The 17,479-nt window shown below is 41.6% G+C and overlaps 1 protein-coding gene across 5 annotated transcripts in view; it reads left to right on the top strand.

Annotated features, from left to right (window-relative positions):
- KDM4C (lysine demethylase 4C) overlaps positions 1 to 17,479 on the top strand; it is a 233,028-nt gene that overhangs the window by 35,174 nt on the left and 180,375 nt on the right. For all 5 annotated transcript variants that reach the window (XM_029054687.2, XM_029054686.2, XM_029054688.1 and 2 more), the window contains one exon: positions 13,675 to 13,868. In XM_029054687.2, the coding sequence (XP_028910520.1) occupies positions 13,675 to 13,868 (194 nt within the window). The remainder of the gene's footprint in view (positions 1 to 13,674; positions 13,869 to 17,479) is intronic.

Raw genomic sequence — 17,479 nt, 5'->3', positions numbered from 1 at the left:
TTAAGACTGTGAGCCCCACGTGGGACAACCTGATCACCTTGTATCTACCTCAGCACTTAGAACAGTGCTTGGCACATAGTAAGCACTTAACAAATACCATCATTATTATTTAAAAAACAAAACAGAGAACCCGGACGACTCCACATACATTATTTCTAGTAGAAAAAAGCTGAAGCTGTCGGAGTACCATAGGAGTGATGGTATTTTTTAAGTGAAGCAACATGGCTTACTGGATAGGACATGGACCTGGGAATCAAAAGGACCTGGGTTCTAGTCCTGGCTCCATCACTTGTCTGCTGTGTGATCTTGGACAAGTCACTTTACTTCTTTCTGCCGCAATTGCCTCATCTGTGAAATGGGGATTAAGACTGTGAGCCCCATGTGGGACAGGGACTGTGTCCAAACTGATTAGCTTGTATCTACCCCAGTGCTCAGTAGAGAAGCAGCGTGGCTCAGTGGAAAGAGCCCGGGCTTGGAAGTCAGAGGTCAGGGGTTCTAATCCCGGCCCCGCCACTTGCCAGCTGTGTGACTTTGGGTAAGACACTTGACTTCTCTGTGCCTCAGTTACTTCATTTGTAAAATGGGGATTAAAACTGGGAACCCCATGTGGGACAACCTGATCACCTTGTATCCCCCCAGTGCTTAGAACAGTGCTTTGCACATAGTAAACGCTTAACAAATACCACCATTATTATTATTATACTGCCTGGCACATAGTAAGCACTTAAATACCATAACAAAAAATGTGCCCACTGAATGTGGAGCAAAGTACTTGGAACTGGAAAAAAAAAATGCATGCATGAGCAGTAGATATCATCCCTGGCCCTCCAGGGGTTCACAAGCTAAGACAGCAGCATGGCTCAGTGGGAAGAGCCTGGGCTTGGGAGTCAGAGGTCATGGGTTTGAATTCCGGCTCTGCCACTTGTCAGCTGTGTGACTGTGGGCAAGTCACTTAACTTCTCTGTGCCTCAGTTACCTCATCTGTAAAATGGGGATTAACTGTGAGCCTCACGTGGGACAACCCGATTACCCTGTACCTACCCCAGTGCTTAGAACAGTGCTCTGCACATAGTAAGTGCTTAACAAATACCAACATTATTATTAAGACTAAGGTAGGGAAGGGTTGAGTCCCTCTGGAGTGTAAGCTCCTTAAGGCCAGGGAACCTGTCTGCTAATTCTGTTGTATTCTCCTGAGTGCTTAATACAGTGCTGTGTCCACAGTAAGTGCTCAATAAATACGGTTGACCTTGACTGCCTTAGTCCAGTGCTCTGCCCACAGTAAGGGCTCAATAAATGCCATTGATTGATGGATGCCCAGACACAGTAGGAAAGATGAAATACTCTAAGTGCCAAAACAATCTAAAAGAGAAAGCTCAGAGTGACACACATCCAGTGGTAAAGGGTAGGCCCTCGAAAGTCCCGTCACAACCAAAGCTTCCCAATGTTCTCCAATTCGTATTTGCCTCTGGCTGCCGTAGCTTAAGTCCCTCGCAGCCTTATAGGTGTAGGGCATATCCGGGCTGGGGACCCTGGGTAGCATAGTGGGAAGGTGGCAGGAGTTCCTGGTGGTGCTTTTTGGAAGTCCAGTTAGAAGAGAAACCCATGGTGGTTGTTGCTTAAATTCCTCCCAGTCTCCTAGACTGTAGGAATGTAGGGCCCCCGTAAAATACTAGGCTGTGTCCAGCAACTTTGATTTTATATCGTTTAAGCAAGCCTCTTGTGGGCTGGGATCATGTCTACCAATTCTGTTGTGCCGTATCGTTCTCTCCCAATTGTTTACTACAGTGCTCTGCACACAGTAGTTGCTTGGCTATTTTGTAGAAACGGATAGAGTATTTTTCCCCTCAAATACTTTTAATGAGTGTTTTCTCTTTGGTTTCAAAAATCAAAGATGGAAGTGTAGTTTCCGGGTAATTGGGACCCTGAAAAAACACTGTTGTTGATCCCCACAGCTTTCACTGATGACTTCACTGTTGTTTCTCTGGGCATTTTTCCTGCACTGTAGGCTTGCTCCACCTTTATGTTGGATTTTGTTACCCTACTTTGTTTTTTCTCTCTAAACGTGGTATATGAGGTTATTGTCAGGAATTTACAAAGCAGAGAGAATGAAAAAGTGCAGCAGTAAAATGACAGACCCAGTATATTAAAATACGTAGAATGAAAATATCTCTCTCTAAACCTAGAATGTAGGAGACTGTCAGGGATTTCCACAGAAAGGGAAAATCAAAGAAGAGTATATCACATCACACATTGTAATTAACTTTTGAAGTTTAAAGTAGCTAAATGAATTCCATATGGAACTAGTCATCTTATCATGGAATGATCCTAAGGAAGTCCTTAGCCTATTTGCAAACCTGAGATGGAGCTTTCTCTTGAAGATATTGAATACTTGTTTTCTTTGTCTCCCAGAGAAAAGGAACACTCCACTCTGCAATATAAAGCTGATCGAATTTTTGAATATTTTAAAGAACAAGGTGATTTGTTGTTTTTTTTTTTTTTTATTTCCCCCTGCGGGTGCATTTCTGCATCACATTTGAAATTTATTTAAAGGCCAGTACAGTCATATGAACTGGTGACTGTAGTTTACATTAACTTTGTGTCACCAGCAAATTAGTGTAGCTTGGATGAATGACCTTTCACTTAATCTGGTGCACCATAGATCAGGTAGTGCTTCTCAAGAAAAAAATAAATTTGTTATGCCACTGTAAAGATCACAGATGATTAGGTGGCAAAGATGTATGAAAATCAGGTGCTTAGGTGACAATCTGATACAGCTGAGCTAAACTAGGAAAAGGGTAATTTAGTCTTTTAAATATACATTTGTTCGAGCACAGAAAACTAATGGTTTAACATGGAAATGCATCATGTGCTTAGACTGTGAGCCTTGTGTGAGGCAGGGTTTGGGTCCAGCCTGATTATCTTGAATCTACCCCAGCGCTTAATACAGTGCTTGGCACATAGTAAGTGCTTAATAAATACCACTCAGTAGTATCATGTAACCAAATTATACTACCGGAGACTGGGGTTTCATGTTTCATCAGGCCTCTCGTAATATTGCTGCAGAGCTCCGTGTGAATGTCTTCATTCTCCAGGAGTTTCACGTTTATCTATCTGGTAGTTTGGAAGCAAGTGGTTGTGTAGTGTATAAATACGATTGATTGACTGACTGTAATTATTGTGAGCTAGGATTATGATCTGTCCAGTGATCTGCTCCCACGCAGGGCTGCTGTGAGCTGTATATCTTAGAGGTCACCCTGCCACAATGACATACAGTTGAGGAGGTGTCACTGTTTAGATTGTGGCTCTGATCGGGATGTCTTTGGTTTGTTTGGCAAGATGAAGATTGTATTGCTGGTCATGAGCTGATGCTCGGTGCAGTCCCTCAGCAGTGGTGGGCCATTGCTGTTGAGATTGTCAATTGCAAGCAGCCCAATGCCTTTCTCCCATCTGTGAGGATGGCTCCCAACTCTAGTGTTCACAATGTTATTCATTCATTCAATAGTATTTATTGAGCGCTTACTATGTGCAGAGCACTGTACTAAACGCTTGGAATGAACAAGTCGGCAACAGATAGAGACAGTCCCTGCCGTTTGACGGGCTTACAGTCTAATCGGGGGAGACAGACAGACAAGGACAATGGCAATAAATAGAGTCAAGGGGAAGAACATCTCGTGTTAGCATTGTTCCCATTAGATTCCAAGCTCCTCGAGAGCAGGAGATCCATCTTGGAACTCTATTGTACTTTCCCGTGGTCTTAGTTTGGTGCTGTGCACACTGTAAACACTCATTCTGGTATTTTTGAGTGCTTAGTGGATGCAGAGCATTTACTAGGCACTTGGGAAAGTACAGTACAATAGAGTTGCTAGATACGATCTTTACCCTCAAGGAATTTATAATCTAGGTGATTTTAGTGGTTCAGTAAATACCATTGATTGACCAAAGACTTCAAAGACACATACTCCAAACAGAGACAGTAGGCTAAAGGCTGAGGTCCATCCGTCTTCAGAAATGATCCTAGCCAGTGGAAGGAGATGGAGGTGGAAGAAAAAACCCAACCCCCAAAACAGAAATGACTTGCCTTACTTGCTGCCCTCCTGTTTTACATAAATATGTAAAGATCAACAATTTAGACTCAAAATTTTAGTGAATTGGAGATGAGTCTGCACCTATTGTCCATAATCTGTGGTTCTGAGTAATCCATTCAAAAGTTTTCCTTCTAAATAATGCATTTGAGCATATCTGATGCCACTGAGAGATTGATACCTCTCTAAGAAGTATTTTTCTGCTGCCTCTGAATATGAAAAAGGCTACAGAACTCAAGGAGAGATATGTATTTCCAAATTGGGAATATCAAAGCAACAGTGACACTTGAATGCTGATTTGCCACTGTTTAGCCTTCATTGAGGAGAGACAGATGATAGTTTTTCATTCTGCCTCAGAAATGGGTATCTTGGTGAGCACCCACATTAAAATTGCAGAATAAGAAAATGGATTGGGATAAAAGGTTAGAAGAAGCAAATCAAATACGTGAACTACCTAAATCAGCAAGGTTTACTGTCATGTGTTTAATCTAAATAGACAAATGAGAAGCCACAAGGAAAGCCTTAATTTACTTTGTTCTGTTTCAATTAACCCAAATAGATTATGGTTATCATTCAATTTATATTTGATGTCAGGATATTAGGTGAACTGAACTATTGTGACTATCATGTGGAGTGAGTGAGGTATATTTTCTTTAGGCTTGTTTTTCTTCAGCATATGGGTAACTTTACCTGTGGTACCTAGTCAGATGACCATGAAAGTTTGAGACTTAGTTTGTTCCCTCCATCATCAATTCTGTCTAGTGCCTCTTGCAGCAGATTTGTCCTCAGGGAAGGTGGATGATCCTTTTTATGAAGAACCAACACCTTGTAGAAGAAGAATAATCCCAACAGTGCCCACCTAGGGAACATATCCCTGTGGGTGATACATCAGCTATAGGTATGGGTGGTAATGTTTACCTCATTTCCCATACCCTGGGGTTTGTCAGGATCTGTCTTCACCACTGCCAATCTCCTAAACTCCTGTTTGAGTGAAGACACCGTAATAGGGCACAGGACCCTGGAAGGTGAGATATTATTAATATCTTCCTGTGAGGTTCTCCCCTCACTTGACCCTCCCTGGTTTTCCTCAGGGCCTGGTCCTCTCCAGCTCTTCTCATTCTCCAGCTCTTCTTATCCTTTTCCTATGACCCATAGTTACTGGATTCATTGTTTCTAGTCTCCATTTTAGCTGACAAGTCTGGATGATTCTGGTCTCAATTATTTCCAGATTTTTTATGGTATCTGTTAAGTACTCATTATGTGTCAAGCACTGTTCTGAGTGCTGGGGTAGGTACAAGTTAATCAGGCCAGATGTTCTCAGACTGTTCCCAGTCAGTGCCAGTTTCTCGGTGACTCAGTGCCCGTGCCTCCATGCAGGCCTGAGGTGATTCACTTTGTGCTTCAGGGAGTGTGTTTACCAACTCCGTTAAATTGTACTCTCTCAAGTGAGTAGTATAGTGCACTACACGCAGAAAGGGCTCAAGAAATACGATTGATTGATTGACGGGACCTTGGTGCCTGTGGCAGGCCCCGTTCTCTTTGCCTTGTATCTGTCCCAGCCTTTAGTACAGTGTCTGGCACATAGTAAACGCTTAACAAGTACCCTATTGTTATAAGCATCTTAGAAGCTGGGCTTGCATTTTGAGGGACAGGCACTATATTATTTAGTTAATGGAATGAGATCAATCAACAGCATGTCTACTGAGTTCTTACTATGTGCAGAACACTGTACTGAGTACTTCAGAGAGTATAAGAGAGTAACTAGATAAGATCCCTGCTCCTAAGGAGCTTACAGTCTAGCTGGGGAGACAGGCTCTAAATTAGATTACTGATAGGGGAGGAGATATATCTGCATATAAAGATATTTACATAAGTGCTCCGTGGGAGGGTGTTGAGTACCTAAGTGCTTCGGGGTATGGGGGTATGGACTCAAGTGCTTAGGTGGTGCAGAAGGGATGGAAAATAAGGTGGGAGATGACAGATTAGTCTGAGAAGGTTTCCTGGAGGAGGTGTGATTTTTACTAGGGCTCTGAAGATGGGGAGAGTGGAGGTCTGTTGGATATGGAGGGGGAGGGAATTCCAAACAGGAGGGAGGTGTGAGCAAGGCGAGAGGTGAGATCGAGACACAGCGGGTTTATGTTAGAGGAGCAGAATGTGTGGGTTGGGTTGTAGTGGGAGGGAGCGACCGTAGATAGGCAGGAGAGAGCTAATTGAGTGTCTTAAAGCTGCCTCAGAGGTCACGTAATGGGCTCAGGTATTAATGTTCAGGTATTAAAATGCCTAAAATATAATGTAAAACTTTCACACCTTGCAAACCATTGGAAGTTACATGTGAAACTTCATTTTTAGATATCTTATTTTGAAGTCCATCACCCCATCCTGCGTTCCTGTGAATCTCACAATTTTCCATGGGGAATAAAATTTGACAAGACAGTTTATTTATTTCTTCTCTTTGGCTGATCCAACATTATAGTAAATATTTATTTTAGGGTCAGAGCTATGTCACAAGAAAATGATTTTAAAGGCTGGGTGACTCATAATGAGATTTACCCAGCCAAGAAATTAGACCAGCTCAGAGAGGTTAGGATATTAGAAAGACAACTTATAGTCACAGCTTTTATGATCTCACTTGCAGCTTAGATCCTGATGATTTAATCATAACTTAAGGGGAAAGCAGGCAAGGAGCTGCTATTTTCACATTTTCTCGAGACTGTGAAAGGGAAAAAAAATCCCTTGCATGTGTATAGTGGTATGTAAATTGCATATATATATATATATATATATATATGTATACATATATGAAATTCAATTACTGCTAAATTTGAGGCATTGTTGGGCTGTTTAGGGTGCTGTGACCTCAACTCCCCCTCACCACCTCCCAGGAGTGTTATAGGCTAGTTAATGCCCAAACCTTGCCTTCCTGCTAGAGTTGAGGGCAAGTGAAGCTGGGAGATTGACAGGAGGCCCCCTAGGCCAATTTCAGGGTTCATGGTATTGTCTGCCCTCCATTGTAGCTCAGCATTGTAGCACCCAAGCCCTGTTCTCCTGTTGAAACAGACAACTGGTGAAGCAGAACCTCTGTGAATATTTACAAGATGGGACACTTTGATGTTTTTGGACTGGGAAAATGAGAAGAGATGTTTTCATATTTTACAATTAGTTTCTTCTTTTTCTACCCTTCTCTCCCCTTCCCCCAAATTTGTAAGTTCCTTTTGGGCAGGTGCAATCTTCAAGTGCCTAGTACAGTGGTAGGCACAACGAATCTCTCTCTCAACGAACCAATCTCTCATAATATCCCGACTGGACTATTGCATCAGCCTCTTCTCTGATTTCCCATCCTCCTGTCTCTCCGGCTTCAATCTATACTTCACTCTGCTGCCTGGATTATCTTTCTACAGAAACGCTCTGTGCATGTCACTCCCCTCCTCAAAAACCTCCAGTGGTTGCCTATCAACCTTCACGTGAAGCAAAAACTCCTCACTCTTGGCTTCATAGCTCTCCATCACCTTGCCCCCTCCTACCTCCCCTCCCTTCTCTCCTTCCACAGCCCACTCCGTACACTCCGCTCCTCTGCAGCTATCCTCCTCACTGTGCCTCATTCTCACCTGTCCCGCCGTCGACCCCTGGCCCACGTCCTACCACTGACCTGGAATGCCCTCCCTCCTCACATCTGCCAAACTAACTCCTCTCTTCCCCTCTTCAAAGCCCTACTGAGAGCTCACCTCCTCCAGGAGGCCTTCTCAGACTGAACCCTTCCTTTTCCTCTGCCCCTCCTCCCCTCCCCATTGCCCCTACTCCCTCCCTCTGCTCTACCCTCTTCCCTTCCCCACAGCACTTGTGTATATTTGTATATATTATTTATTACTCTATTTTATTAAGGATGTCTATATATCTATGATTCTATTTATCTAATTTGATGGTACTGATGCCTGACTACTTGTTTTGTTTTGCTGTCTGTCTCCTCCTTTTAGACTGTGAGCCTGTTGTTGGGCAGGGATTGTCTTTGTTGCTGAATTGTACTTTCCAAGCGCTTAGTACAGTACTCTGCACACAGTAAGTGCTCAGTAAATACGATTGAATGAAGGTGTTCAACAAATAGAAATAATACTTAGGGAGTAGGACAAAGAGAAATCCAGAGGCTGCTAAGTGGCTTATTTCAATAGGATCACATTATTGCTTATCGTGGGTGGAGCTGGGAATTGAACTCGAATCCTGCATTTCCATTTCCCTGTCTCCACCAAGAGCTGATATTAAATCTCTTTTGGGTTTCAAATGTTCAACCATATTTGTTCAATGCCCAGAGGTTAATGGTGGTTTGATCAGAAGAATTGTGAACCAGAAAAGGATATAAAGAACAGCTGTGGGCTTCAGCTGTGACATAAATTAGTTTAATGATTTAAGGCATCCAAAGATCCCAACTTCCCTCTTACAGCTGATTAGCAATTGCTACCTTTTTTCCTTTTTCCTGAGGCAGAGTCTCAGGGCGATCTGAATGAGTTCAGGGAGAAGGATCAATTTATAGTGAGGGAAATTGCCAGGTGTGGAAAGTGGTGATTTATGGAGGAAAATCTAGGTGAGTGAGTGGCAGGTGTGAAGTTGAACTGGAACTGTGCTATGTGGAGAGGTGGGTAGATTTTTTTTTTAAGGTCTATAATTTTCCTTGCTGTGCTCCTTCTGTTCTTGTATGCATTTTTTATTCAGTGGCAGCACAGAATTGATGCCCTGAAGATATGGGGAGAAATGTATACCTAGGATAAGAAGGTGGGTGACCTATTTGGTCCAGAAAAGCTTCTCTTCCATCTTTTCTCCTCTTTCCTCATTTCTGCCTCTCTCCTAGAAGGATCCATTTATTCCACACTGTGGAAACTGCTGGTGTGTGCTTCAGTGATAGAAAAATGTGATTCTACTCCTCAGTTTCCTTATACCCTGCTGGATAGATTTTTTTGTTTGTTTTTGTTTTTTGGGTTTTTTTTGTTTTTGGTATGCACTGGTGTTCCTCACCCACTGCAATCAATCCCATGTTAGTATGTGGGGCTGAAAACCCAGTTTGTTCCTTTAATCCACCCCAATGTATCTATTACCAATATAATGAAGGCATATAGAAGTAGCATGGCCTACTGGAAAGAGCATGGGCTAGGGCTAGGGAGTCAGAGAGGACCTAGGTTCTCATCCCATCTCTGTCACTTACTTGCTATGTGACCTTAGGAATGCCCCTTAACTTCTTGGTGCCTCAGTTTCCTCATCTGTAAAGTAGGAATTTGATACCTGTTCTCCTTTCTACTTAGACTGAGACCCTGATGGACAGGGACTATGTCCAACCTTGTCATTGTGTATCTATTCCTGTGTTTAGTACTGTGTTTGGCACATAGTGAGCATTTAACAAGTACCCCTCCAGTTCTGACCTCTCTCCTCTGCAGTCTTATATTACTGCTTTCACAACAAACATCTCTCCTTGGATGTCCTACTGACACCTCAAACTTAATGTCCAAAATTGAACTCATCTTCCCACCCAAACCCTTTCCTCCCCACAACTTTCCCATCACTGTTCACAACACTACTATCTTCTCTGACCAGCCCAAACCTTGGCATTATCCTCGACTGATTCCTCTCATTTAACCTGTTGGTTCTGTCTTCACAAAATCTCTGGTATCTGCCTCAGTGCTCTTGTATCCCTCTGCCACCCCCCCTTTACCTCTCCGCAGCTAAACCCTCTTTTTCCCCCTTTCCCTCTGCTCCTCCACCTCTCCCTTCCCATCCCCACAGCACTGTACTCGTCCGCTCAACTGTATATATTTCCATTACCCTATTTATTTTGTTAATGAATTGTACATCGCCTTGATTCTATTTAGTTGCCATTGTTTTTACGAGATGTTCTTCCCCTCGACTCTATTTATTGCCATTGTTCTTGTCTGTCCGTCTCCCCCGATTAGACTGTAAGCCCGTCAAATGGCAGGGACTGTCTCTATCTGTTGCCGACTTGTTCATCCCAAGCGCTTAGTACAGTGCTCTGCACATAGTAAGCGCTCAATAAATACTATTGAATGAATGAATGAATGAATACCCCAGTGGTATGGTGGTGGTATGGTGGCTGGCACAGAGTAAGCGCTTAACAAATACTACAATTATTATTATTATTGTTCATATCGGCCCATTCCTCTCCATCCAAACTGCAACCATGTTCGTCTAAGGCCTTGTCATAGCCCATTTCTTGACTACTGCATCAGTCTCTCGCTGATCTCCCTGCCTCCAGCCTTTCCCTTCTCCAGTTCATACTTCACTCTACTACTTGAATCATTTTCTAAAAAAAAAAAAAAAAATTCCATGCACATCTCCGCACTCCTCACATATCTCCAGTGGTTGTGTGTCCATCTTCACATCAAACAGAAACTTCTTAACTTCTTGGTTTTAAGGGACTTATTCAGCTTTCCACCCTCTACCTTGCTCCTCTCCTACTACAATTCAGCCTGTACATTTCCCTCTTATAATACAAACCTACCTATTATGCCTTGATCTATTCTCTCTTACTACCCACCCCTTGCCCACATCCTCCCCCCGGGACTCCTTTCTTCCTATCTGCCAGATCACCATTCTCCCCAACTTCAAAGTTCTATTGAAATCATATCTCCTCCAGAAAGTCTTTCCAGTCTAATCTCTCATCTCTCCACCCAGTTTTCGTTCTCGTTTGCATCACCTATTCACTTGAGTCTGTACCTCTTAAGCACTTGGATTCTCCTTCCTCCCATCAACAGAATTTATGTACATTTCCTTATACTTGGTTGCTTCCCATAGCTGTAATTTATTTTAATTTCTGACCCTCCTACTAAATTGTGGGCTTCTAGAGGGCAGGAAACTTGTCTACCTACTATATCATGCTATCCCAAGTGCTTAGCACAAGTCTCTGCACACTGTAAGCACTCAATAAATACCATTGATTAATTGATTTAAAAGGTGAGGGGGGAAGGGTTAAATCTGTACTCCAGGTTAAAAGGGCCAAGTGGGAAACTGAAAGCAGGTAATGAAGCCTGATCTTGTTCAGTACATAAAAGTCAGTGGGACAATCTGTTCAGATTTGGAACTGTTAGGTTTAGTTGACGACCTCCAATCATCATGCCCAAGAGATTTCCCCAGCTAAGTCATTTTTCGCGGGTTAAAACTGATGAGGTAACTTTGAAGCCGTATAATTTATTTTCCACTTCTGTCATATTACCCCAAATGCCCCTTAAAGCTTTCACGGGGTTAAGTTATGCTTCACATAACGATGGCACCTAAAGAAGAAATGGAAGAACTAAAGGGATCTAGCCCAAAATATTAGAGGCAACACTCTCTCCTCCTCACACAGAGTGCATTCATCGATGGATTTAAAAGGACTTTATGATCTTCAATTCTCATAGTGCCCCTCTGTTGGGTGTCCACAGTCATTTTTCCTGCTTTACATAGGAAGAAGCAGATCTAGAGCAGGCACACCATTAATTACCCAAGGTCACTCAGGAAGTGAGTGGCAGTGCCAGAAATGGAAACTGAAACTTCCAAAATGGATGAATTTTGGAGAATTAGTTTATGACAGGAGTTGAGAGTTAAAAACCCATTCAGTTTAAAAATGGTTCCTTTAATATGGCCCTCATTCATTACTTCGGATTCATTACTTCAGTAATGACTTTTAAATAGGACTCTAATATTAGGATATGTAGCTCTGAAGCCTGATTGGACCGGTGAGGAGGTTTCATCACTGCAAATAGCATGAAATAAATTTTTCACATCATTTGGCTGAAATAGCTAGAATTATAACATGGGTTTACCCAGATTCATATTAGTTTCACTTTTCATTTATATCTTCTCCTTGCTCATTTTCCATGATGGGCCTTCTTCTGGCTTTAAGTTACTGATGGACAGATTAGAAGCAGTGTGGCCTAGTGGAAAGACTATGGGCCTGGGAATCAGAGGACCTGGGTTCTAATCCCAGATCTTCCACTTGCCAACTTTGTGACCTTGGACAAGTCATTTATCTTCTCTGAGTCTTGGTTTCCTCATCTGTAAAATGGAGATTCAATACCTGTTCTCCCTCCTACTATGATTTTGAGCCCTGTGTGGGACTGTATTCAACCTGATTATCTTGAATTTACTCCAAAGCTTAGTTCAGTGCTTGACACATAGTAAGCACTTAACCAATACTACAATTATCATTATCATCACACCAGGTAGGAATTTTGAAGCCAATTTTCTTCTGTGACACTTTGGATTAGCCAACCTGTGGAAGGACTGTATTAATTGTGCCATAAATGACTGTTGTAACTCCAAAACAAGGGGAGACTGCATCAACACACAGACATTTAAAAATCAGAAAGGTTTTCACTATTTTCAGGAATATGTGAGACCTTCCCACCACTGTCAGATCAGAACAGCTACTGATGACCTTATAACTAATATGAGCAGCGCTGTAAATGAATTTAGTACTCCCATTTCATTCTAAGTACTGTTCAGAGGCTAGTTTACCCAAAGGCACTGTCCTTGCCTTTCTATGTGCAAAATGATGTGCCTGACCCCTGGTTTATAGGTGTTTTTTTTAAATAAAAATGTGGAGTTAACATATATTTAAAAAATCACACAAACATTCAAATTGAGTGCTATTTCGATAAATTTCATTTAACTTGGATAACTAAGAAACATTTGGTCAAGGTTCTGCTGTATTCAGACAAAGGTTAGTAATAATACCTCTGATTACTCGGCGCTGTTAGTATAGTATTTATTCAAATTGACTATAATCCTCTAAGTGTAATAGAAATTCTGAAAATACTGAGAATGATCAAATGCATTTTGAAATTTGAATTTGCTGTTTAAATATGCCCACATGTTCCAAAGCGATTTTCAAAGTTAAGGTACTCTTCTCACTGTGGGTACACCTCTTTGGGGTCTTTCCTACTATTTATGAGCAGTAAGGTTTAGGCCAGCAGTACTGAGAAGCACCATATAAAATTTTACAAGCCCTGCATATTTTGCCAGCCCTAATCACTCAATCAGTGAGATTTATTGAGCAACCTCTGTGTAGAACATTGTATGAAGTGCTTGAACACAATCCCTTCTCTCAAAGGGTGATAATCTAGTTACAGGGATACTGGCAGATACAGATTGTTTACAAATAGGAGGTAAATCAGAGATAAACTAGTAGTCAGAAGAATAGGGGGAGATGAGTTATAAGAGAGTAAACAGTAGAAAATATATGAATGTATGCAGAAGTGCTAAGGATGGTTGTAAATCCGTAAGTGTTGACAAACTGGAATGGTGGGAATTGGGGAAATACTCGGAGGAATTGGGGAAATACTCGGAGGAATTGGGTTTTCAGGCGGGCTTTGAAGATGGTGAGGGCTGTGGATTGGCATATTTGAAGAGGAAGGAAAGGACAGGGGTTTTAACCAGAGGCAAGGAGATCCAAGGGCAACAGACATGAGATTTGCCTGAGAGGAGTGAAGAGTCTCAACTCCCGATCTTACATGCGCCGCAATATCTACTGAAGTCATTTTAGCAGATGAGATTTTTAATAGTTAATTTATTTTTCACTAGTTAATGTATATAGCATTTTTGTCTTTTCTGGTTCTAGGGTGTTGACCAATGGAACATTGCCCACCTGAACACCATTTTGGATATCCTGAAGAATGAGTATGGTATTTCTGTTGAGGGAGTGACTACCCCATATCTCTATTTTGGCATGTGGAAGACTACATTTCCATGGCACACCGAAGACATGGACCTCTACAGCATTAACTATGTTCATTTTGGAGAGCCCAAATCCTGGCAAGTTAACTGCTTTAAAATTATTTCTTTTGGAATTTGGCCCTGTGTTTTAGAATGCAAAAATTTAAGTGTCTGGAGTTTTTTATGATTCAGGAAGCACAGTAGCTGAGTAATTTATATCTTATGTGACATCTTTGGATTGAACAAAAGTTTTTATTGTAAGTGCCAATCTCCACACATCTTTATATCAGAAGGAGATTCCAAAGCTATCAAATAATTTATAGATATTTCATTTATCTTCCCCCTGCTCAAACTGTGTGTGTGTTAGTGATGAGAACCTGAAGTTCAGAAGAATAAAGCAGCTGCTCCAGACAAGTGATATCATCTCCTGAAAGCATCCCCCACCACTCAGCTTCCAGTCTACCACACTGCTTTTTCTTAAAACTGATTTGAGAACTCTACATGGCAGCTTCATTGATGATACAGAATCTTAGACCCCAACTATTAGAACTTGGGGAGTAGCGACCCATTTATTGTAGCATTCAAAAAAAAATGCAGCATGCCATTTTGACCCTCCTCTTAGTAAGGCCTCATCTCCTACTGGTGTTCAGTTTCTAGGTTGAGAAGCAATCAAGGATTATTTTCTTAGCAAGATCGACTACTGATCAGATGTTGTATACTGAAGTTGGTGAATGGGAGAGCTGGAGGATCATTTCATCATATTGTCTATAAAGTACATTATGGGAAACACTAGGTACATAGGGGCATACCCAAGTGTGCATCTTTATACTGCAATGGCTAGGTATGCTGTAGTTGTCATGTTCTTAATACAGTTAATATATTTCAGGCTCAAAGGAAAACTCAAGTCACTTGTTATACAGTACACAGATAAAAAATGTATGAAGCTGTAATTTGACAATCTAGAAAACATGACGTTTCTTATTTATTGCAGACAGAAGGTTATTCAGCTTTTTGCGCCCCACTTACTGCTTTCCTTTTTCAATTTGGGGTAATAACAACTTACTGATAAGTTGTTAGGATCCAGTAGTAATTTGTATCACTATTTACATTTTTTATGTAATGACTATCTTTGTATTACTCTTTTACCTTTTATGCAAGTATTTTATTTGCAGGTAACCTGTAAGAGGAAATAGAGAGAGGTCTTAATTCCACATCAGTAATAATGCTAATTATAGGACTAGCATAGCATAGTTAAAGGCAAGGGTTGACCTATTGGGGTCCCTATTTTTTTGTAACTTTTGTTTTTTTTGTACGTGAAAAATTGGCGAGTACATATACATTATATTTTCAAATATAAAATATATACAATATTAAATATTCTTAGGCACTTTAAACCATCATAACTATATTACCCCAATTCTCCCATTCGTTCTCAACATAGAGGAACCTCCTGCACCTCTCTTTGTGCATTCATCCTTCCATTTGGGCTTATTCTTGGGGAAAGGAAGAATGGGTTGGCTGTCTCCATTAGCCATCCATTGGCTAGCAACATAGCTTTCATTGTTTACACATGTGAAAAGAAAAAGCACTTTGCTCTGACAGAAACAACTAGGGAGTGCACCCCAGAGAATATGAGTCTTGTATGCTTTCTTTGGCCCACCCACGTCTCCTCTGGGTTGTGTGCAACAGAAGGTAATTTATGCACGTTTGTTATGGTTGTGTACAGTGAGGCAACATGTGGACTAAGCTGGAGACATGATCCTCCACTACCTCCTCATTATAAACCAGTGTTGTCTGGTGCTGTTGTGGATTTACAGCAACCTAGGTTCACCCCTAAGAATCAGATTCATCGTAAGCACTGGAAAATGAACTACAATTTTCCTTGGCATTGAAGGATGACTGGAGACTCAGGTAATGACAAGCATTCTAGCTGTAGCCCATTCTTGACTCTTTCGCCCCCACCCTCTCGCTCACACTGTTCCACCGTCTTGGAATTCCCTCTCTCCCCACTGCCATTCTCTCCACGTTCAGAGGCCTCCTCCCCTAACAAGCTTTCTGTGATTCATTTCCCAGGACATCGATCCATATCATCCCTTCAGCCATCCTTAGCTCTTATGAACTTATTTGCACCCTCCTTAGCACTCGTGCCTATTTGTTAGCTCAGTTTATTTCGGCAGTGTTGTAAATACTTCACTCCTCAATTTGACTCCTTATCATTCTGTCATTTATTGAGCGCTTACTAGATGCAGAGCACTATACTAAGCAGTTGGGAGAGCACAGTACAACAGAATTAGCAGACAAGTTCCCTGCTCACGATGAGCTTACAGTCCAGAGGGCGAGACAGGCTCCTTAGTTAGAGTATCAGCTTCTTGAGGCCAGGGAACATGGCGCTTCATTATTCTGTACTTCCTGAGCTCCTAGTACAGTGCACCACTCCACTAGTATTCATCAAATACTACTACTATTACTGATGTGATCATCTATCACAGCTTGCAGCTTTTAAGAGTAACTGGACCACATCCCGTGAGCAGAGGGAGCTGAACTTCCAGCAATCCCTTCCCATAACATGTTGATTTTCCTTTAGGCCTCTATTTTTCCTATGGATTCAATTAAATTGAGATCATAACCAGGTAGTTGCCAAAATACTCTCTTTAGGAAATTTTGTTGTTTAGGTGCAAGGTTGCCCTGAATGACTTGAGAAAGCCAAAGATTCAGGAGACAAGGCCAGTAGGCGGGACGTGGACGTGTTCAGAATGGCTTGACTTAAGTGATAATGGTCATATTAAGTCTCTGCTATATTTTTGAGAATGGGAAGCTATTTCTCTGAGGTACAGGATGGTGGTTTCCCCAGTTAAAGCTAGTTTTGGAGGATTCTAATGGGAGTGTCTCAATTTTGGGGGTTTGTGGTATATAACCACTCATGAGCATTATGCATTTGTCTAAACCTCTCCATTATAAATACTTTCAGTAGTGTTGCCACCTCCTCTTCCTTTTGTCTATTACTGTATTAGTTGTGAGTTTATTAGCCTTATGATTTGTATTAACCATGTCAATACCAAATGTACTTTGTAATACTGAACTAATAAACTGAGGCAGTGAGCTTATAGCAATTAGCCAACCTCTGATCCTTGGTCTTCAACATGTCATTGTATAAAAAAAAAGACATCCCTAGGGAAGATTCTCACATAAGGTTTACAAAAGGTTAGAGGGGAGATTTATTGTGGCAGCACAAGTAACACTGAGATGAACCTTATTATAAATAAAAGATCTTTTCAAATTTTGCTTTCCAGGTACAATCAGTTTTAGCTACTGAGAAGCTTGAAGGCAGAAAATATAATAACAATGAGTGAATGTTTCTTGTCTGAGTTGGGATATATTCTATTTTTATTAATCACCCCCACCCCTTGCCTTCCTCTTTTCCCCTCTTTCCCATCCTCTCCTCCCCCCGACCAAGACTTCCTTCCTGTTACTCTCCTTTTGCCCTGCTTTGTCCTTCAGCATTAACCCCCATCTCTTCACTCCTTCCCTCTCTTGCTATTCCATTGACCTCTAGACTTATTTCTTGCTCCTGGGCTTGAAAACCTTCCAGGGCAGGGTTGAGGAGGATTGTATCAGCATCTTGCTCCTCCATCACCTCCTTTTTACTTTTCCCACCTGACTCTCTTTTCCTGTTAGCTCTTTACTTGCTTCTTTCTCTTCTTGTCCTCCAC

The sequence above is a fragment of the Ornithorhynchus anatinus genome, chromosome X5 (assembly GCF_004115215.2).
Source record: "Ornithorhynchus anatinus isolate Pmale09 chromosome X5, mOrnAna1.pri.v4, whole genome shotgun sequence".
NCBI lineage: Eukaryota > Metazoa > Chordata > Mammalia > Monotremata > Ornithorhynchidae > Ornithorhynchus > Ornithorhynchus anatinus.
Note: the sequence above shows the minus strand (reverse complement) of the source record. Positions and strands in the feature narration are given on the sequence as shown.